The sequence below is a fragment of the Oreochromis niloticus genome, linkage group LG11 (assembly GCF_001858045.2).
Source record: "Oreochromis niloticus isolate F11D_XX linkage group LG11, O_niloticus_UMD_NMBU, whole genome shotgun sequence".
In the NCBI taxonomy this organism is placed as follows: Eukaryota; Metazoa; Chordata; class Actinopteri; order Cichliformes; family Cichlidae; genus Oreochromis; species Oreochromis niloticus.
Window position 1 is genome coordinate 12,159,742 of NC_031976.2, and position 23,053 is coordinate 12,182,794.

General features: G+C 40.8%; 2 protein-coding genes across 2 annotated transcripts; both read left to right on the forward strand.

The window, feature by feature from the left end:
• The first annotated feature begins 102 nt into the window (after positions 1-102).
• zhx1 (zinc fingers and homeoboxes 1) lies at positions 103-13,972 on the forward strand. Its single transcript, XM_005450645.4, has 8 exons — positions 103-925; positions 3,357-3,681; positions 3,795-4,258; positions 4,580-4,783; positions 5,102-5,314; positions 6,002-6,166; positions 6,322-7,545; positions 10,009-13,972. The coding sequence occupies exons 2-8, from the start codon at positions 3,471-3,473 to the stop codon at positions 10,288-10,290; spliced, it is 2,763 nt and encodes a 920-aa protein (XP_005450702.1). The 5' UTR covers positions 103-925; positions 3,357-3,470; the 3' UTR covers positions 10,291-13,972.
• Positions 13,973-15,017: 1,045 nt separating this feature from the next.
• On the forward strand, positions 15,018-18,284 carry LOC102080945 (uncharacterized). The gene is made up of 5 exons (XM_019364642.2): positions 15,018-15,708; positions 15,926-15,949; positions 16,195-16,495; positions 17,295-17,443; positions 17,621-18,284. Exons 1-5 carry the CDS (start codon positions 15,675-15,677, stop codon positions 17,965-17,967), a joined length of 855 nt encoding a protein of 284 aa, XP_019220187.1. The 5' UTR covers positions 15,018-15,674; the 3' UTR covers positions 17,968-18,284.
• Positions 18,285-23,053: the final 4,769 nt, after the last annotated feature.

The following is a 23,053-nucleotide window of genomic DNA, read 5'->3' on the forward strand; positions in this document are numbered from 1 at the left end:
AGGAGGCGACAACCTCGTTTCATTTTAAATATATCAAAGGCATTTTTCATGGCAGCTTAAAAAGCTCTTTACATTATAACCTTTTTATTTTTTTCAAAAGTGAAAATAATCACGAGAAAAGCCTGAACAGCAACTGTACACAGTATCGCGTGTGTTGAAAGGAAAGTCTGCATTGTCAGTGTTGTCCTTAAGTAGCTTCTCATCGTGCCCTGACAGGTCATGTAAGGACATTTTGGCACGCAGCCGGATCGGGGAAATGATGAGTTTACGGCCCGCCGCACACGCTGTTTGAAACGCAGTTACTCTCTAAGGATACCACGGCTAAAACAAGCTCACACCGAGTCCACTGTAGTGCTGTAATATTGGGCATTTTTTAGCCTAAAATTTCTCCCCAAAATTTTTAAGAGCACAGAGAGAGAGTCGCCGAGGAATGACGTCAGGACGTATTACATTGAATGATGACGCCGTTTGATCATTAAAAAAATCTGCCGTTAAAAAAAAAATCAGAGAATTGGGTCAGCAAACAGCACAGCCACGGTATGAATGTAACTCCCGTGCGTTCGGTGGTTCAACTTTGACAAAGAAGCCCCCCCTTTGGCGTGAAGTAACCTGCTCCGACGAGGAGAGAGGGAGATGTCCGGTGTTTTCCAGCATCTGCCAACGACAGCCGTAGCCGTTAGACCGGTCCGTCTGTCTGTCTGCCTCCCTCGGCTGGGTTTGGGAAGACCCGCTTGCCCGGATAACGTTAACGCTGCTGCGGTCCCGGGCCAGGCGCGGGTCTGAGCGGTTAGCCGGGGGGAAAGCAGAGACGCCGACAGATACCACCAGAGAGGAGCTGAGAGCTGCTCTGCTGAGACCCAGGAAATCACTCCTCGCCTTGTCTCGACAGCCTGGTAGCAACACAGTGCACATTTCAGTAGTTCCAGTAAGTTTACCGCCAGACGTGATCAATAATTATGACTGGCCCGGCTAACACTGGCTAGTTGGCCCATTTTTTTGTACGTGTCGGATGCCTTAGAGCCGAAGTAACCTTATTTTGTTTAATAATTTGTAGCTTGAACGTGGCATTAATAATTATAACGAATGAGCTAGCTCACACCTCCACATTATTGAGTTGCTAACAGTTGATGCAAATGAGCGCATGATGGCAGAGCAGTGTAGCATGCCGTCCACACCTCTGTGTAATCTGTTAGGGTGACTTTACCAGCAACAAGTCAGGAGAAGTTGGCCCAAAGCGTGTGCAGAGGCGTGTAAGAGGGAATTGTTTGCTTATTTGCTGTTGCACTTGTGTCACAGTCAACGACCTGGCATCCATAAGCTGTTAAGTTAAACTCTTAATTCGCAAAGACACGTGCAAAGTGAATTCAAATATTAGTTTTGAGCAGGAAATCTGTGCCTTAGAGCAAGATGTAAATAATGAAATAGATTTTGATATTATCCCCCTACTATAATTGCTGGAATATATCCTGATCTGATAAATTAAAATCATTTTAGAGGTCTTTTTAAACCCCTTGCCAAACTTATAGTCTCCACATCTACAACACGTATTCTGAAGGCCTCAAAGGGCTCTTTAGACCTTGACAGGATGACACCACACACTTCAAGATCACAGATGTCAAAGTTTAAATAAACAGAACTCAACCGTCACTCCCTAAGAAGGTTGTTATCACTGGCACCTAATCTCAAACACCTGACTCTAATTTTATGGATCTCCTTTGTTTATCTAAATGTAAATTTACTGTCATTTATTTGAATATCTTCTTCAGCTGGATTTACTGTTTCAAAGCAGATGCAGTCTCTGCTTGTTCAGATTTTTTCACGTGACTGCATATGAGGATGCGGCCCCTTTTTAAGTCCTGTATAATTATTTCTTGTTACCTTCTGTGCCCAATGTGTTATGTGTAATACCTGTTATTAATAGCCTAATAATAACCTGTTAATAACATGTGTTCATACACGGTAACTATAATCAAAGTCCTTTTAGAGGCAAGTCTCAACCACTAGGCAGCCATCTCATAATGCTTTTGACATTGCTTATTTGCACAGGTACTTTAAAGCACTGTCTGAATTATGCTTGTTTTCAACGGTCAAATACACCACATGTATCAAATCACTGATCAAATCTGATAAAAAATGCTTAAAATTTTGCTGAATTTGCCTTAAAATGAGATTTTGTTTTTAACAGTCTTCTCACTCCTTGAAGTTATGCTTGTACCACCATGTTTGCTGTTGCAGTATCTCTCTTTTAACGTCTGGTATAAATTCACAAGTGTCTGTGATGACTTTAGGAGGCAGAGAACTCAGCTGATCAAGTTTTAGTTTCGCCTCACAATTTCATGCAGTTACATCATCATCTGAAGGACTGTGCAGTTCATAGTCTGTGCAGTGCACTATATAAAAATATAGCTTAATTGGCCTAGTTGTCTCACTGTTATAACATCATCATTAAGTCACATCACACATCGAGTAATTAAAGACACATATTACAGTAAACTGATGAATGAACATGATGCATAACTTCATTCAAGATGAAAAAGACATCACCTCATGGGGACTTCATCTGCAACATAGGGTGGAACAAACTGTGTTAATTAATGATTTGTTTGGGTGATTGTTTAACCTTAAATAGTGACTGCTGCCTGCCAGCATGATTCCATAGTAATGCTCTAAACTGAAACTGGTAACAGTATCAAAGGGTTAACCCCACTGTCATTGACACCTTTACTGCTAGTTAAGTGGTAAAAGCCTTAAAGATGAAGTGAAAGTCTTATGTGGGTTTTATGAATCATATCCTGAAGGTAGTAATTGTACAAAGCTGGTGCAGCAGTTGTAGCTCCAGTTCATAGATGTCTCCTAAATGCATGACATTTAGGCAATCATTAAGCTTCTGTTCTTAAAATAGCACACTCGCCGAATGTGACAGACTGTGGTGTTGCAGCTTTCCCAAGGATTGCCCGTCCAAACTGAGGGACTGAAGTCATTTGTTAACGACACCAAAGACAAAGAATAAAAGAAACAATAAATAAAAACATGTCCAATCATTTTGTAAGAACAAGTTGGAGTTTTGAGCCTTCCCTTAATTGCGCATCGTAATTAATCAAACCTGCATTCACTCAGGTTAAATAGCCTGGGCTTACTTGTAATGCCCTTCCCTACTTCCCTTTTTAAAACACTCAATTCAGTAACAAATGCACAGCGACTTGTTTTTATTAGCTGAAAACTGAACTCGTGTCCCACACACAGTTTCTTAACTTTGGCTGCAAAGGAAAGATTTGATAACAACAATAGGAACGCTTAAGCAACAGTGGGCAGATTATTTGAATAATTGTTTTGTCTGTGTGTGTGTTTTTCAACAGAAATACAGAATTCAAGGACTCTAAAGTGGGAGCACGTTTGCCTGCGATATGTGAGTCTCGGCAGTTCTGCCACACATCTAGTTTTGCCGGAGAAGTAAAAAGTTTGGTTTGACAATGTCGAGCCGCCGGAAATCCACCACACCTTGCATGGTGGTGCCCTCTGATGTGGTTGAGCAGGAGGAGGTGGAGGAGAAAACAGAAAGAACGAAGGAGGAAGACGCTGGGGAGGAGGAGGAGGGAAAGGTGAAGGAGGGAACGGAGGAGGGGCTTACTGCAGAGGAGCTGGGGCATGCTGTAGTTGTTGTCCCTGTTCCACCAGATTCGGGTAAGACACTTTCTTGGACTCATTCTCAACCTGACAAACCTGAAATATACTTAGTATACACAGATGTGCTGTAAATAATGAATGCTGCATTATTGTTACTGTTTATACTACAGATGAACCTGGTGTATCTACTGTAGACAACAGAGAGGCCGTCGGTCCGTCACTGAAAAGCAGCACTACAAATCCTCCTGAGGATCTGAGCAGCGACCAGCCCACCCACGAGCAACAGTGTGACACCCCTGAGGAGGGGGGAGCAGACCCCGCGGCAGTTGCTGCCATCTCTCTCAGCAAGACCCCGATCATGAGGATGAAGACCAAATCTGAACCCAAGAGAATCGCTGTGTCCCTGAAATCGGCAGACGAGGCGGCGGAGGCTTTTGGAGGAGGTGGCGAGGGAGAGTTGGGAGGGGAGCAGGAACCCATCGAAGCTCCTCTGGGGCCGATGACGCCTGTGGAGATGCTCATGCACGACTCCATGAAGCTCGGGGGAGGTGGCTTGCTGGTCACCCCGCAGTTAGAACAGCAGAGGAAGTCATCCATTTTAAATCCCACAGTCCTGCCTGCTGGTCTGGCACAGGTAGAGACTATATAATGTCAAGTGTTTTACAGCTGTACGAATTCCAATTTTACCAGTGTCTGTGAGCAATTAATGCATGTGGCGAGACCCAGCAGCGGTCTGTACCTAAAACCTGCTGCTAGCTTTTGAACAAAGGGTTGCTGTAATGTTAAATATCAACAGCATAATAGCAGCCCTTCAGCTGATAAATATTCATTGTCTCGTTCAGGAACACTTCAGCTGGTCAGAAGCCTGCCAAATACAGCTTGGACACCATCTCTCCTTTAGCCACTCTGCATGGACGACATTTCTCATTTCCATCCCTCTCTGTCTTTGTTCCAGGTGCTCTCTGCCTTCCAGGCCCAGCAAAACACAGCAGCAGCTCAGCCCCAGCTGCTGATTCCCCTCAGCAGCATCCCCTCCTACAGTGCCACTATGGACACCAACCCTCTGCTGGGCACCACATATAAGAAGTTCCCTTACCCCTCCATGGCTGAGATCAGCAGCCTGGCAGCACAGACACAGTTCACAGAGGAACAGATCAAGGTACATGAAGTAGATTACCTCTGCTCATAAAGGTTTCTTGATTTCTTAGGTCTTACTTTGAATTTTTTCACACATTTAAGTAAATAGGGCTCAAATCTGATATATTAGTGATTCACCAGTATGGAATTCAGAGGCTCATTACTGATTATTACTTGTTTATTATGGCCATCAGCTTTTTTTTTATGTAGTATTACTTGTTGTATTACAAGTGTAAAGGTACCTCAATTGGAATTCCCATTTTTCATCTACAAACGGACTGTTTTAAAGTATACTTTAAAACAAAATATTAGAGTCAGATGTACTCGATCTGTGTCGCAGGTGTGGTTCTCAGCTCAGAGGCTGAAGCACGGTGTCAGCTGGACTCCAGAAGAAGTGGAAGAGGCCAGGAGGAAGCAGTTTAATGGCACGGTGCACACTGTGCCTCAGACCATCACTGTCATACCTGCTCACCAGCTGTCGGCTGCTAACGGCCTGCAGTCCATCCTTCAGACCTGCCAGATAGTGGGCCAGCCTGGCCTCGTGTTCACACAGGTAGGTAAGGAAAAAACACGTGTTACATTTGACCCAGCCTTAACCTGCCTTGGGCTTCTCAGCTTTTCACCTTGTCTCAGATATAATGAACTAGTCGGAATGAGTAGTAATGTAATGCAAAGAAAGGAGTAATCAATTACAAATCCATCTAAGAAGGTGTGTGCATATGAATAGCTGTCCTGTTGATATCACAGTGACGATTTGAAAATGAGCACATCACTTTAACTGTTTGAAAAACCAATTCCATAAAAGCTGGCTTCGATTGCATTCTGAATTCCAGTAATACTAAATTAGCCACTCAGAAACAACAGTACTGATGGACACACAGACTTCCCTCTTGCTTTTACACCCAATGTTGACATTGCGTTGCATCTCTGGAACCGAGCCTCTTATACCAAATGAATGCAGAACAAATAGGTGAATTCTTACTCTCACTTTGGTGTGTGAGAACTGAATTCTTTCTGAGTGAGCTGGATGTTCTGACCTCTGTTGATTTTGGTCTTTAGCCAGACATGAGAGGAGATGGGAATTGGAGTCTTGCCAAAAAAGCCACTAACACAAGTACATGAAAACATTACAGCGGTTAAACACTTAAAAACCACTTTTGTTTTATAAACATGTTTTCCCTTTAAATAAAACATCACATCTCTGTCCCTTATTATTATTATTTTTTCTGCTGCTATGTAGGTTGGCCCAGGAGGCAACCTTCCAGTGACCAGTCCCATCACCCTGACAGTGGCAGGGTTGCCTAGCCAGTCCCAGAGCTCCAGCAGAGTTTCCTGCCAGCCCACCCTGACAAACAGTGAGCTGAAGCGGGCTACCACTATCCAGCCTCCCTCTCTTTCACCACAGGTGTGGAAAGCACTTACAGCTCAGTGCTACCAACAAGAACGTTGAATGGCTTTATAATCAGTACACAAAAATGACCTCATGGTGTTTCTTTCAGCTAGAACTGTGTTGAGGGAAAAAATGTGATTAAAATGTAACCTTTTCCTTCTGTCTCTAAGGAGAACTCAGCCCTCAGTGTTGACACATTCAGCATGCGACCTAAGAAATCCAAAGAGCAGCTGGCGGAGCTGAAAGCCAGCTACCTGAAGAACCACTTTGTCACAGATGCTGAAATTGCCCGATTGATGAAACTTACCAACCTGACGAAAGGGGAGATTAAAAAGTGGTTCAGTGACACCAGGTACAACCAGCGCAACTCCAAGAACAGCCACGTCATTGTGTTTCACGACGGAGGTGGTAGAAGTGGCGGCACATGTAGCAGCACTGCTAACACCACCATTGTTATCGACTCCAGCGACGAGACCCCGACATCACCCCATCCTCCACGTACACCTCCCGTGAAGGAGAAGGAGACCCGGCCCAAAACGTGGAACCCATTCCCGGACTTTACCCTGCAGAAGTTTAAGGAGAAGACCCCGGAGCAGCTGGTGGTGCTGGAGGAGAGTTTCGAGAAGAACACCACACCTTCAGATGAAGAGCTGAGCCGTTTGAGGACGGAGACTAAACTGACGCGGAGGGAAATTGACGCCTGGTTCACTGAGAGACGAAAAATGCCATCCGTCAGCACCTCATCTCCAGATTCCTCTGAAGGAGGAAAAATAGAAACAGATGGAGCAAAAGCAGGAGAAGGGGGAGGAACAGGAGGAATGGCCTCTTCTTCGCCTCCTGCCTCTTCATCTCGAAAAGGTAGTCAAACTCCTCCTGGGAATCGCACCAAGCAGTTGCCCAGCAGCAACAAGAAGGACATTAAAGACAAGAGTAAAAAGACTCCGGAGCAGCTCCATATTCTGAAAAGTGCCTTTGTTCGGACCCAGTGGCCCACACCAGAGGAGTACGATCAGCTGGCAGAGGAAAGCAGCCTTCCTCGCTCCTACATTGTCAGCTGGTTCGGGGACTCTCGGTATTCCTGGAAGAACGGAAACCTGAAATGGTTCTTTCAATACCAAAGTGGCAACATCGAAGGACCAAACAGCGGAGGTGGGAGTAAACTGGGAAGCGGCAGTCGGAAAAGACGTGGACGAAATCGTGGGTGGGGACGATCCCGAACCAGGAAGCAGCCAAGAAGGTCCACCTCTTTAAGTTCAGATGTCGACAAGCCAACCCCATCAAAGAAGTTCAAGACTGGGAAGGAGATCCTGAAGGAGTACTACTTGAAGCACCACTTCCTCAATGAGCAAGATCTGGACGAGCTCGTCACCAAGACCAACATGAGCTATGAACAGGTAAGTCTTCTCCTAGGACCACCTTTCCTCTTAGGTGAGGAAAGTAAAATAATAATAATAATAGTAACTGCAGAATTGAACAATATTTCTTCTTTAAAATCCTTACTATTTATTTTAGCTCATCCAGCCAAATGGACTGATGAGTTTATGCAATGGTGAGGCATCTGTCCATCTGTCCTTCATAGTGCAATTCACAAGAATTACAAATATTGGTCAGATTTTAGAGAAACTTGCACAGTGATCACTTAAAAGGTGTTCACCTAAATTCTGCTCAGTGTCAGGGTTCTATTTATAGTTTTATAGGCATGTTTTCCAAGAATCGCTACTCCACCTAGGGCAGGGGTGTCCAACTCCAGGCCTCAAGGGCCGGTGTCCTGCAGGTTTTAGATGTGTTCTTGATCCAACACAGCTGGTTTAAATGGCTAAATTACCTCCTCATCATGGCTTGTAGTTCTCCAGAGGCCTGGTAATGAACTAATCATTAGATTCAGGTGTGTTGACCCAGAGTGATATCTAAAACCTGCAGGACACTGGCTCTTGAGGCCTGGAGTTGGACGCCCCTGCCCTAGGTGGAGTAGCGATTCTTGGGAAAAGTGCCTATAAAACTATGAATATGATTGTTTGTGTGCATTCTTGTGAATTTTAATTATCTTTAGTTTTTGCAATATAGTTAGTATAGTAACAGGAAAACTTGTGACCTCCTTTTTGTTTGTTTGTGAAGGTTCTCAGTCATCCAGGTCATTGTAGTCTAAAGAGCTTGGAAAGAAAAGCTTCTTTAGTTCTTTAGAACTGAAGACGCTTCTCGGATGAGAGGTGAAATGACTTCAAGCAACTTAAAAAAGTCCAGACGCTTTTCTTTTCAAGCTCCTTAGACTCCTTTCTGTTCTTCACTCATTACAGTAGCCTGTGGACTGTGTTGGATTATGAGCTTGATAAGCTTCTGTATTATTGACATTCTGGTTTTAAATACTTTGTTTTTACCTAAAAAAAATCCATTATGAGATGATTTGGTATACAATGTTTATCACGGTAGTTACGTTTTAACAATAACCCGGTATAAGTGAAATCCGTGAAGTAGCCAATTTAATTTTTGTACAGTTATTATAGATGTTTTAAGGCTGTAAAACCCCTCACTACACACTTCATACACTTTTCTCAGACAGGCATGAACATTTTTACACTTTTCTCTCTTGTTTAAACACTCTCAAACTTCAAACCTTTGTAGAAAAGTAAGTCCAGTATTATAGAATGAAACCAAAGGCACCCGCGGATGCCTTTGGCGGTGCTAAACGTTTCATCGGCATTGTTGTGTTTGTTTGGGAGAAAACTTACAAACATACAGTACAGCACTTCAGAGTCAAACTGCTAGCAATGAAAGATTTGTGGAAATTTGACAAGCTGAACGCATTATGTACTGTACAGGAGACATGGCATGGAGGAGATTGATTGACAATGGGCTACAGCCAATCAGGACGGGGAACACAATGCGCTGTAAAAAAAAAAACAAAAGCATGCAAAATTGCACAAAGAAAATCTGCAAAACAGTGAGGCTGCGGAAGGTGAACCGCGTTATAGCGAGGGACCACAGTATACTGTATAGACAAAATACTGGGCCACCTACATAGAACATCTAAAGGAGCTGCTCAGTTATGGAAATCAGTGCAATGAAGCTCCCAGTCGACACTGGGATGCTGATGTTAATGTCAAAGGAGGTTTGGATCTCTGCAGTTACTGAGTCAGCAGAGCGCTCTGTAACTTTCCGTGGTCTGTCACTTCACAGCGGAGTGTCTGTGGTTCCTAAACACTTCCACTTTGCTATATTACCACTTACCACTGATTGTGAAACACTCTATCTAGAAATATCTGGAAATGTTTTCAGTGACGAGATCCCATTACAGCACCACGCTTATATTCAGTGAGCTCTGAAGAACAACCCGTTCTTTCACAAATGTTTATAAAGGCCCTCTGCAATGCTAGTTGCTTGATATTGTACATCTGCTGCAATGGCACTGAAAAAACCTGAATTCAAAGATTAAGAGATGTGGCCCAATAATGTATATTTAGTCAAAAGATAATGAGTTAAAGTACTTTTGCCTGCTCTCTTATTTCTCCATGGGTCACCGCAATGAATGAGTCCACTTTATTTGACACAGATTTGATATTTGGCACAGATTTTTCACCACATGCCTTTTTTGAGGCAAACCTTCCATTTATCCTGGCTTGGGACCAGCACTATGCTAACTTGTGACCCCCTGAGGCTAGGGTTGTGTCTCTGTGCCACTAGTTAAAAGATAATCAGGACTGTTCCAGAAAACTTACTAAGGGTTACATGGACCTAACTGGTCTTCATGTCATTAACACTCACTAGTAAAGTCACTATAAAGTGAAAGTATTGTCAACCACCTCAAAGTTGGGAAATAACCTTCTGAGGTCATGACCTCCTCTTTCTCTGTTTGTTGAAAGGTGAGGGAGTGGTTCGCCGAGGTTCAGCGACGTTTGGACGTGGGGTTAGATCCTTTCCTGGAACCGAGCGCACGGAGGACTGATGGAGACGAAGGAACACAGGAGGATGAAGAGGAGACGCAGGGAGAGTCAATGGCCACCGACGAGCAGACAGGCGCAGGGCAGGGAGATGAAGAAGATGAGGAGGAGGACGAGGAGGAGGATGGTGATGACACAGACGACAGTGAGGTTTGGGAGCCGTCACGCAGCGTCAAGAAATCTTTGTCCGTTTCTGAAGACTAGCAATTGTGGGGAAGCAGGGTGAAGCTGAACTGAATGTTACAAGAAATACTGTTTGGAATCGACGCTGGACGGCAGTTAGCTAGACCAAGTGTTTTTATCCACTGATTTGCATGTGTAGTTCTCCACATTCATTTGCTTTTCAAGCTGTTTCTGAGTCACGTCTACGTGACACTAACACACGGACTATTAGCTTTAGCTCAATCTCTCACTGTAACTAAGATGAAAACAAGAATCCGACCCCACACAGTGGCACATGAAACTTTGATAACGATTATAAAGCAGCACCTACATAATGTTTTATCAAGAGGAATGGCGTGAAACACAATCTTCAAGCTGAGCTGAGGATGACAACTGTCAATGAGACAGGTATCCAAAATATGTTGCATCCATTAAACCCTTTTTTTAAAGAAAGCAAACTGTTTTAAGTGACAGATTTTGCTCCTTGCTAATTTGCACTCCTTGCCTGTTTAAATGAAGCTACTAAGCTGCCCCCATTCACACACTGACGCTACTTTTCTTCTGAAAGCAGTGTTTGAGAAGTTGTGAGCAAGGGCCTGAATTCAAACTTCAATTTGTAATTCTATGAATGCCCAGCCTCCTCTGAGCAGTTGTACTTAAAAAGGTGCTTGAAAATGTATCGCAGCTAGATGTCACTGCTGAGCAGTGTATCCAGTGAAACCAGCACATGACTGTGGGATTTCATTTTACCTGTTTTTTAGCACCTGTGAAGAGCTGATCAAGAGAATCAGCAGGTTATTCGAGCTGACATGAATTTGATGATCTGTGTGAAATGATATGAGAAAAAAGTACCTTAATGCTGAATGGATGCAAAGGCCAGGCATTAAATAACACAGGATGTCTATTCAAGTCTTCCCTTTATACTTGCTCATTGTTTCATTACTCTTATAGATTTTTAACATAACATCTACAGGTCGGATGGGAAAGAATGCGTTTAATATGCACTGCTTTCACCTTTTGATAAAACACCTCCCGTGACCTGTTCTGACCTTTTTAAAGGGGCTTGTGTAGATCATGAGTATGAGAGAGTTTATGTGAAGTTGAATGTGGTGTCTTCTGGGCAGTGAGCTACAAAGGCACTATTTGTGCACTAAATAAGGGCCACTGGGAGATGGACCTCTGGTTCCAGTGAAATAGCTATACAGACGCAAAAACTTTGCTGCAGTGTTTTACTAGTGGAGACCCTGTGATGATTTGAGGCAGAGTTTCCATAAAACCGTGCAAATAAAAGCAAGCTCTCACCTTAGCAAGACTGCAGTTAGCACCAAATCAATGATATGAGGCCTGTGAATCATGATGGGTCTGACTCGTACTTTAGAAAACAAAACAAAAACAGTTAGGCAGCATTTCAAATAACAATCTGACTCCTTTCTGCACTGAAGAGAAAAACCTGAAGCACCTAAAGTAAACTTTAAAAATCAATGCACTTTGTCCACTTGTGTTCATAGTGGACTAAATACTGATTAGGCACCTTAATCTCATTTAATTCCATGAAATGGAAGACCAAATCTGTTTTGTACGACTACAAACTGAACCAGTGTTTTGCCTTTTTTTATTTGTACTAACCTGTAATGTTACCAGTTTAATCCCTTTTTTAATAATATATGTGTTTCCTAGTTGGATGTTTATATGGCTGAAAATAATAGAACAATCACCCATCATTTTGTTTCACTAAATTGCACAATTTGAGCCCAATTTTTCAAGATTTCTTGGTGTGAAAATGCATTTGCATTATTTGTCTTGTAATCCTGCTTTAAATCAAGGGAACTGTTTCCCATGTCTCCCTCTTGTTCCTACACGCCCCTTCCCGCTGCTTTACCCCTCTCCTCCTGTGCTCTTTTGTCAAATAAGTGACTAATACATGATGTGCTCTTCCCAAGGCGTAAACATTAGCGGTGTCGCATTGTCTCTCTGTCTCGGTAAATTGTCTGCAGCGTAAGCAGGCACAGAGGCAAGGGGACTCTGTCAAAAGACTGAAAAACGCTTCGGAAAACTAAAAGACATTCTTGGATAAAGTTGCTTTCTCTCATCGGAGGAATCGTTGTGATGAAGACGTGGCACAGCTTTCCCTCTGCGGCGAGAAGACTACCAAATAAAGCTCCACTCTCTGTTTTCTTGACTCTTTACAAACTCTTTGCGAACTGTCCCGACTGCTGTTCCTCACTGACAGGAGAGAGAGACTGATGAAGCTTTGCAGGTTAACCTTTGTGCCTACCTGGCTCGTCGCTTGTTTTGAACAGAATTTCACCAACTCTCAACTTTGCAAATCAGTAAACTTAAGGAAAGCTTGTTCAAACTAATGATGATGCATGACCGAGCTCTGCTTTCTGCTGGCGCTGTTAGATGCCTAGCTACACTGAAGCTAACATTGGTAACTTCAGTTCTAAGTCCTTAAACAGACACCTCGAAGTTCTGAATTTTGATAGTGTTTGGAAGGTATCCCCAGGCACTTGTCGCACTAGAAGACACTTCGGTTAGATTAGCCAACGTCTTTAGCTTTAATCCAGCTGAAAACTTTTATCTGTTTGGTCATCATGTGACGAGTGCCTGGTCATGAAAATAACAGAGTCACTGTTTTAAAGAATACTTTTGTCTAATACTGCATGCAATAACCAAGACAAACAACATTTGTACATATTTGGGGTTGGTATACTTGGCACAGTAGAAGCCTCATCCTGGTTAAACTGAAAATGTAGCTTAAAAATGCGATTCGAGGACCTGTTTTCTTTTGAAAATGTTGCTCAAATCATTGGAATATTTGCTAAGTTTGAGCTACTTTTAGTTTAGAGGGGCTTATTTTAATGACCTATTTCTATTTTGCACAACATTTTTTTTTTTTTAAACCCCAAGTGCAGCCATTTTGTGCTCTTTTCTAAGCATTTATTATCTCATATGCTAATGTCTACACATGGTACAAAATGGCGGTCAGCACTCGGTTTGGTCTACAGGTTAGGCTTCATGCTGCCCCCAGGTATCCAGCCCACAGTCTTTTACAGTGTGCTGTTTCATTATTATAGTCAATCTGTTTTGAATGGTTTTTATATGTTTCTATCTATGAAAACTGTCATTGCAACTCTATCCAGTCAACAGTGGACTTCCTGTTAGCAAGACAGGCTCAATATGTACAATAGATTAGTGTTTTTAATTAGAATCACTTTTAGAGTTCACTGTGCACAAGTGGCTTTTTGGTACTTTGTTTGCAAAAATGTAGAATCATAACTCCAGAGAAAAGACATGCAGTTAGCTGGATTAATGTTTGAATGAACCTGAACCTTTTTTTGTGCTTGCTAATAGTCTGTTCATATTTGAGGCGCTAATTAGAACACAACTGATGAGCCAGTATTTTTTTCTTTTAGACATTGAAAATATGAAAATAAACATTCTCTGAACATACATAGTTATTAATAAGTCCTTATTATGATAAAATGACAGTGCAGATTATAAACATGGGAAGTTGAGAGTGCCCTCTTACTGCAGCCACCTTCGCTTACTTTGGCAGTATACTTTGGGTCATTAGTACATTTGCATTGTGAAGATCTGTCCATTCAGTTTTACAGCATTTGGGTGAATCTAAGGCCCTGTACACTTTAAAATTCATTCTGCTACTTCTGTCAGCAGTCACATCATCAATAAACATTAGTGATGCGGTCCCATTAGCAGCAAATATCATTCTACTGCCTCTACCATGTTTGACAGATACTCTTCCCATCATTCTGGTGCAAATTAATCTTGGCTTCATCTGTCCAAAGATCTTTTCTGGTAAAGTCTAATCTGGCCTTACTGTTCTTGAGTGTTCTGTACAGCATATAAATACACAAATGTGTAGCTTATGTCGAGGTTGCCGTGTCTTTTCACTGAGTTATGATTTTATATCCAGCATTCATCACGTATCCCAGTTAACCTTGTGCTGTAGAGCTAAAAGCTAACGTTGTGATCTGAGTAGTTTACCTGCGGTCCTATTACGCTCATATGTCATATCTGTACCTGCTGTACTTCTGCTATAGTCCTCACTTGTTTTCTGTATTTAAAGGTAGTTAGCTGAATGTTTCTTACAGCAATCCAGATGTTTTCACTCTACAGCTGCCAGCTTTTTGGTTTTACAAAATACACCTTGTCAGAATTGAAAATAACTGTCGACATGAATTGATTTTTTTTCTAATCTCACTGTAAAGTTTTTACCTTCTGTTGTCTGATCAGATTTTTCCTTCATATCGGTGCAGTTTGCTTTGGATCCCAAATGTTCTCCTCTCCATCAGAACTCTGTGTACCTTCAGATCTGTTTGTGCTGATTCATGACAGTGACTGGATGTAATTAGTTACAGTTGTTTCTCCACAGACACAGATAATGCAGGACGAACACATGTACGCTCCACTTTAATCAGTGGTTTGCAGCCATTTCAATATATCGCTCCTAAATTTAATTGCGGTACCAACTCCTATAGCTGTAAATAATCTCCTGATACGCTTTGACTGGAGAAGATTCTCTGAATAAAACTGACCTACTGAGGCTTTTACGAATCAGTGTTACTCTGCGTCTGTGGAACCAACATTTCCACTAACTTAAAGTTTCTGTGATGACCTTTGATTAATCCCGGTGTGTGATTGTTTCTCCAGTGTTGCTGTAGAAGGCTGAAAATACTCTCTGTGGTCCCTGCACTCCTCAGCTTGTAGCTAGCAGCTGTGAGACATGAAATGTGTGCAATGTTAATTTAAAATCCCAGCTGTTATTGAGGCTCTGGCTTGATAGGTTGATTTAGAAAAGATTTATATTTTATACTTGTTTGAGGACAAAACCCAATAAATTTGGATCAAAGGATGTGAACGCGTGAGAAGCATTTTGCTTTAAATGATGAAACATGAAGTTTCAGGACGTTTAAATTTAGATGTTGTCCAGAAAGTCTGGCATAGTGTCCTGTTAAAAATGAAAACATATATTCTTGTTTCCCTTCACAATGATCCACCTGTGGAAATGTCACTGAAAACCTATTCACACAGCCTCCACAGGAGAAGTAAATTTCCTGCTATGCTAAAGTATTTGCATGTGGAGCTACTTGGATGCACACACAATGTTGGTTGAACATGGTGATCATAACAATCATGGTATGTTCACATCTGCAAATCAGATGTAAAAGTCTGGGGATGCTTTGCCTACTGAACATAACAGCCTCACTCTGAGTGTAAACAGGTAAAATGTGTATTTTCATGTTGGCAGCTATGAGGGAAGTGACAGAAGTACAAATTCAGCTGTGACTCAGAGAGGGGATCATATCAACATCAGTGTGTCTACAGAAAACTCCAGAGTGAGGGTAGAAGTCTTTTCTTTCTCTTATTAGAGGACACATTTGTGCAAAGAGTCTAAAGTAAAGATGCTGTGGAGTCTGTTGTTCATCACTTTGATTGGTAAGTGGATCATTTAATGTTCCTGCCTGGCACAGTGATGTTTCCAAAGTCATTTCATTTAGTTTAAAGAGGATTTGACTTTAGTAAAGCCAGTTTAATTTCTGCCTGAGTATTGAAGGATGGTTTACATTCTGTGCTTTCTGCTGTATTACCAAACAACAATATCAGAGCTGGCAGTAATTCATTCATTCTTACATCGTTCTCTGAAACTTCACAGGAAGATCAACTCAACAGGATCAAGGTAAGAGTGCATTTCTAACCAGTTTCTTATAGTTGTATGATATAAAATATGATGGTATCGTAGAAATAAGTAACCTTTTTTATAAGCATGATTCTGTGCAATTGCGTTTGTGTTTGTGTTTGTAGAATAAAAATATTTGCCACAAAAGTGTTTGGGAGTGGAAAGGAGATAACAACACTTGCCTCAGTCTGAAGTATTATTACCACTGACATTGTTTTTTGTTTTTTTTTTACCTTTACTTTCAGTTACATCATCAGGATGTAGTCCAGGCTGGGAAACTATCAAACTGGATGACAAAGTGGCATTTCAGTCTTCAGTCTACACAGACAATGGTGTCAACTACACCGCTGACAGAGCTTTGGACGGAAATAATACGAGATGTTCTCACACTTTACCCACTGAGCCCATCAGCTGGTGGACAGTTGACTTATTGGGTCTATATGAAATTTCCTGCATCACCATTTATAACAAATATGAATCAAATTTTGATCTAAGAGGGGCTCGGATCCTCATCGGGAACTCATCTGAGAGAAATTTCACCACTGAGTAATACCTTCATCTTACTTTGAATCATTCTGTTCTCAGTCAGGCTCCAGCATGTCCATAATAGCCGAAAACAAAATATTGGAGGTTTTTCTGGTTCTAAAACACTTTGATTATAATGCTTGTAGTGACATTTGTATCTCACAGTGACTGTAGAGAAACCTCTGTGGCTTGATTTTGCTGATTGAATGTAAATGATAGATGTCACAGCTGATTCCTGCTGGATGTGCTGAATCCTAACAAAAAGTGTCCTTTGATCATCTCAGAGTCTTATCAGGGTTTGGTGTAAATACTACAATAAAATATAGGTGTGGAGATGCTGAGAGGCTGATGTACTACAAGTTAGAAAACACCTGCAAACAAGCAAAGCAAAAGCAAATGAGGAAAATATTTTCAACATTTTATATCACATTCAAAGTAAGAAAAGAACTGAATAGAGAAAATGTTGTTAAACAGAAAATTCAACCAAACACTTAAATGTCTTTAAACCCAGTAATACAGTAACACAGATAACCCTGTATCAGTTCTATCAAATGAAATAGGAGGTCTAATATGATGTGATGTGGTTTGGAGTAATAATCAAGTATATGTGTAGAATATAAAAATCTTTATTTATTCTCATTTTCCTTTGTTGGTTATTTGTAGGTGTTTTCCTTCTTTCTAAAATGTTCTCAGACAGCAGCTCACATTTATTATCCAGCTGTTCGACTGTCTCCACTGTTTACAGCATGATTTAATCAAACAGAGCCAGAAACACAACTCTTTCTGTACATCTGTCCAACCTTTTGTCTTTTTTTTACAGGTGTGCAACAATCAACACAAAGACTAGTAGAGAAAATAATACATTTAACTGTGAAAATGAACCAAAGTGGGGGCGTTACGTAACTGTGTACAAAAACACATCTGGGTTTGTAATTCTGTTTGAGGTGACGATGAAAGGCAGAAACAAAGGTACAATAAAACATTCTTACCCACTAAGTTAACTGGTCAGTCAGTAGAGTCAATATAAATGTGTAAATGTTGACAGTAAGAATTATGTGCTTGAATTAACACAGCATGTTAGACACTCAGAAACACTGTTTGGTTTGATGCTTCTAAGTTTCATGTTTTTGATGTTTTACCTTTTAGAGCCATTTAAACTGATTAAAGAGAACAAGACATGGGAAGACGCCCTGTACCACTGCAGAGAGGAACACATGGATCTGGTTTCCATCCTTGATGAAGAGACCCAGGGCTGGGTTGGGTTGGAGGCTCAGAAGGCTGACACTCCCTTTGTCTGGCTGGGCCTTCAATACATCTGTGGGTTCGGATTCTGGATCTGGGTCAACGATCAGTGTGTATTTTTTGATCAGTGGGCTCCAGATGAGACAAGAACAGCAGACTGTAGCATGAGTGCTGCCATGAATACAAGTGGGAACAATTTATGGTACAAGAAGTCTGTTTATAATAAATATAATTTCATCTGTGCAGTGTAAGAAGATCCATGGATTGGTTTTGTTTATTCAGTCAGACAGGTGTCAGTAGTGGCTTGTTGGGTTGTAGCAGACTTTCCTCTAATAAATCAAAGGTGATGGGTTCAGGCTCAGTGTAGCAGGAAGATAAACAGTGGTGAAATAAAAAAAAACCATATCATTCTGTGGTATAATAACACAATTTTATGTTTTGTTTGTAATCTAATTAAATGCAGTTTATAAATAGAAGTTAATAGCAATTTGTTTGCTTGGCAGTTGAAGTGATTTGCTTATGTATGTCTCATGAAAACGTGCTGTGAAACAAATAAAATAAAAAAACTCACAGAAACCTTTATTAATTCATAATTTGTATAGTTTTACCTGAATTGCATTTAATGAACATGTTATTATTTTGAACTCAAAGGAGAGGTCAGAGGTCAAATATGATACTTCAGATCTTTCTATGGTACTTTCTGCACAGAAGCAAGTGTTTCTTATCTGTACGCGGTCATCTCTTTAGCTGGGAGGACACTCTGGATATGCACATTTGTGTTTTGTGTCAAGAAAAGCTGATATGTGTTTATACACAATTTTGCCAAAAGTTTTCACTCAACCAAATCTTTGAATTCTGGTGTTCTAATCACCTCCATAATCAGAGAAAGGAACTCTTCATGCTTCGGCATACCAAGACATTTTGGACAATTTCACGCTCCCATCTTTCTGGAAACAGTTTGGGGATGGTCCCTTCCTGTTCCAATATGACAGAAGCTAAATAAAGACATGGATGACATGGAATTAGATGAACTAGAGGATAAATGAGAGCAGAGACTGTGAGCCTGGCCTCCTGATGTGTACGAGGCCTCCTTGTCCAACATTCCAACATCAGTGTCTGACTCGCTGAAAGAATGACCAGAAATTCCCGTAAACACACCTTGTGGAAAGCCTTCCCAAAAGAGTTGAAGCTGGTATAGCTGAAGGGTGGGCCAACATCGTATTAAACAATATAGGGTGTCTGGAATACATTCGATCGTGGGCCGTTTACATGGTCATGGTTTCTTGATGTTTAAAAATGTTTAATTTATGAAAATGTTCAAAAAGGATTTTTTTTAAAAAGGTGAAACCATAAGACCAAAATCCTCTTAAAGCACTCCTCTAAAATTTGCCAGATAACACAACGAGCTATATGAGCGATGAATTTACAAAACACATGCCTGAGATGTCCAAAGAAAAAGAAGTTCAAATTCAAAACTGTACCTCAGTTCTGTACCTGCTATTTTAGATGAATGTCTATCATGAATTATAATGTGCAGGCCAAACAACAATGTTGCAAAATGTAGTGCAACATGTAGTGTAACACTTTTGTTGCACGACAAAAACGTTGCACAAATGTTGCACGAGACTTGTGGACTTTTAATACCATAGAAGTGGAGACGTGTACTTCTCTGGCAGTGACTGACTGAGCAGCATCCTCTAACAGCTTCATGCTGTGTAGTAAAGTTGTTCCTCTCTGCAGTGGTTTTGTGACAGTGCTGCTCTGGATACTGAAGATTCTCTGGAGAAGCAGAAAGTCTACAAGTTCAGAGGTGACCTGGCTGTGAGACAAGGAAACTATCAGGTACTGTCACTCATTCAAATTAGTCTTTGCTCTCTTACACCAAACACTTCCTCAAATAGTATCCAGCTTAGGCTCAGCTAGTATTTGTATTCTTGACAAACCTATACAGCTGATGCAAACTAACAATGATGCAATAGTAAAAAGTCTTCATTCATGCCCGTCAGTTTACAGCAGCTGCCTGCAGTGGATCGCTGACAACAACCTGACCATTAGACGAGATGTAATGGAGGGGATGGCCCGATGCTGCACCAGACTGGGACAGAGAGACGGAGCGCTGGAGTTGGCCCAGTTACTGGTAATTCTTTACCTGACTGGGTTTTCCATGAGGAACAGAGTGAATACTGTCAGTCATCATGTGACCATCCTGTGACTTTTTATCAACTTTTTTAATTTATCTGCATTCAATATACTATGATATCTAACAGCGAATTACACAACACACACCAGCCAGTCAATAGTAATTTATTACAAAATCTCCTGATAAATAGAATTAGTGTTACAGAAATATTATGGATATGTTGAGGGGTTTTGTTCGCCATATTTAAAGCTTACATGATCTATTTCATCTGAGATGTGAATCAATGAGCAGGTGGATAGAGAGACCGAGGAGGCATCAGAGCTCAGCGAGGACAGAGTCTGGCTCAAAGCTTGGACTTGTTTCATCAGGACGAGGTGCAGCATGTGACTGTAACCCTGTGCATTTACATTCTGTATGTTCAAGCAAACAGTGAACAAAAACATGAATCATCTTCCCAGAAGCAGAAGAAAAACTATGTCATTGATAGAGCAACGGGCCTGATGTTTAGTGAATGATTGTGTCACAATGTATAATGGGGAAAGTGGTTGTCGTTTTGCAAACCCAGAGGAAGTACACAGCAGGAGCACCTTTACACACACAACATGACTCAACAATCGACAAAGGGGAGACTGAGACAATAAATTTAAAGAATTCGACAGTTTGATATTTTGGCAAGTGTTTAATGGCTGCAACCCACAAACTCATGTCTACTGCTCATTCCACAAATGTATTTTCCTTACAAATGTGGCACCATTAGCCTTTCATCAGTATAAGATTTATTGCCAAGAAGCATTGTTACAACAAAGAAATAATCGACCAAGCACACATTTCCTTACTTTTTAATCTAAGTTTATATTATCTATGATACCACATTCACTATGTTTTCACCCCAGATTTGCTTAAACCATTATCGGGCGAGGAAATGTATACGGTAAATTGATCTGCAACATTAGCAGGCTCTCACTGAGGTGAGATACACTGCTTCTTGCACACACACTGTGACAAGGATTAAATTCCAGGCTGTTTGGGCTTAAACTGATTCATTTTCACACACCAACATTAATTCTATCTCTCTTTCATCTTCCAGAGAAGATGAGGGAGGATTACTAGGAAAGAGAGAGCCGGGCCACTGTGTGTTTGCACAGCTTCAGACAGCGCTGGTGGAACAAGATCTTAGTGACAGGCCTGTTAGAGACTGATGGACAGCAGCATAAAACACAACATCCTCACGCTCCAGTGTTGACTGTTTAGAAAGGTGCACACAGACAGGAAGGAAGTGAAGAACGAGCTGAAGATGGCTCTAATAAACAGCACAGTGAACGTGGTCGTCATTAAGCCTACAAACTGTTCCCTTATCCCAGAGTGCTATCAGCTTATTGTAACCAATGGTGAAGTCCACATAGTAGCTCTCATTTGTTCATAGTTTCCAGATACTCAATGAGCGGCCTCCAAATCTGATCGAAGTCCTCCAGTTTGTAGTTTATAATGTAGCGGATCCTTTCCAGATGAAGAGTATCTGTCAATACTGAAATCCAGGCTTTCAAGGAGGGCACTTATTTTACCTTCCATTGCAGGAGAATCAGTCTCTTTGCACACATTAGGCTATGGGACAGGAGGGAAATCTGTGTGCTCTTAAGATTTTTAGATTGTTCTGACAGTCCAATAAGAATCAAAATGGGATCAGGGTCTAACTGCATATCAAAAAGTTTGGAAAAGAAAGAAAAAACTGAAGCCCCAAAACCTTGTAACTTAGTACACATTACAAAACTGTGAAGTAGATCAGCTTCTGCACATGATATTTATCACAAATGGGTGACGCTTCAGGAAATATCTGATGTAATCTTGTCTTCGAGTAGTGCAATCTATGCAAAATTGTAAACTGAATTTACCTATGTCGGGCGCTGATAGAGCAGGAATTAGAGCTCTTCTTCTTCTTTTTTAAATTAAAAAAAAACCAAAAACTGAACTAAAACAGCATTTAGAGTGCTTCCTCCAAGGGGTATGACAAGACTTAATAATTCCATTAATAACTACCTCAAATGTAAAGGACCTTTACCAAAAATAATTTTCTGAATTTTAAAATATTTATAAAATACGGTTTAAAAAGAAATAAGTAAGAAATAAGTAAACTAATAAACTTAGCAATACAGAGTTTGCAGCCTTTAAAATAATTATCATAATGCTTTCTGTAAACAGTCTCATCAGTCCAGATGTTACCAAAAAACTTTATCATATTTAATAGTTAAAAGATTTGAAACAGGGTTATAAAAATGATGTCAGTCGCTGTACTGCTGGCATGGCAAAGGCCTATAGGTGATGCTAAAGGGCAAGACGGTTTCCTAACACATGGTGAAAAGTAACAAGAGAAAGTCGGTTGTTCTGTTAGTATTAATCAGTGACCTTCCAGTGTGAAGCTGTGGAAAGAGATGAACAAATCCACAGGAAATCATGTTTACATATAATGAAATTGTATAAATTATTTAAAATATTTATGTAATAGTCAAGTCAAGTGGCTTTTATTGTCATTTCAACCATGTACAGTGGTACAGTACAGAGTGAAATGAGACAGCGTTTCTCCGAGACCCTGGTGCTACATATGACATATAACAGACAAGCACAGGAGCACATAAAGTGCAATGTGCAAAAAATTGCAAAAAACCAACCAAGACAAGACAGTGCAACACTAAACAGAACAGGAGGATAAAGACACAAGACAGTGTGACGGAAATGTACAAAATGCTGAGTATTGTGCAAAAGTAACTTGGTGTCTGTAGGTGTGTGTGTGTGTGAGTATGTGTGTGAGTTATTCAAAGAAATTATGCTTTAAGACATGCCTTTGTTTTAATGTCACTATTTTATATCACTATATTTCTCTGAAGGAGGGAGTATGTAATCAGTTTTTACTGATTAGAATCCACCGTTTTCAAGATATTTTTAAAATTTTGTGTGATGGCAGATACCTACAACAGATTGAGCTGATTTAGGTGAAAACCGGACCAAAGTCGAGGTCATTTAAAAAAGGGGTAAAATCAGTAAAAACTTTATATTACCCACATTTTTTAATGGTTGGTCCTCTTTACATGGAAATTGCTTTCAACGTCAATGACAGTCACAAAGTTGACACTCAGTCCATGGCTAAATGTGTTAAAAATCATTTGATGGGTAATCTAACCATTACTTCAGTAAAAACAAACAAT

Coding starts and splice junctions, on each gene's coding strand:
- LOC102080945 (XM_019364642.2), top strand. CDS start 15,675: ATGCTGTGGAGTCTGTTGTTCATCACTTTGATTG. Junction 15,950..16,194: donor ATCAACTCAACAGGATCAAG/GTAAGAGTGCAT, acceptor CTTTACTTTCAG/TTACATCATCAGGATGTAGT. Junction 16,496..17,294: donor GAGAGAAATTTCACCACTGA/GTAATACCTTCA, acceptor TTTTTTTTACAG/GTGTGCAACAATCAACACAA.
- zhx1 (XM_005450645.4), top strand. CDS start 3,471: ATGTCGAGCCGCCGGAAATCCACCACACCTTGCATGGTGGTGCCCTCT. Junction 3,682..3,794: donor CCCTGTTCCACCAGATTCGG/GTAAGACACTTT, acceptor TTTATACTACAG/ATGAACCTGGTGTATCTACT. Junction 5,315..6,001: donor CTGGCCTCGTGTTCACACAG/GTAGGTAAGGAA, acceptor GCTGCTATGTAG/GTTGGCCCAGGAGGCAACCT.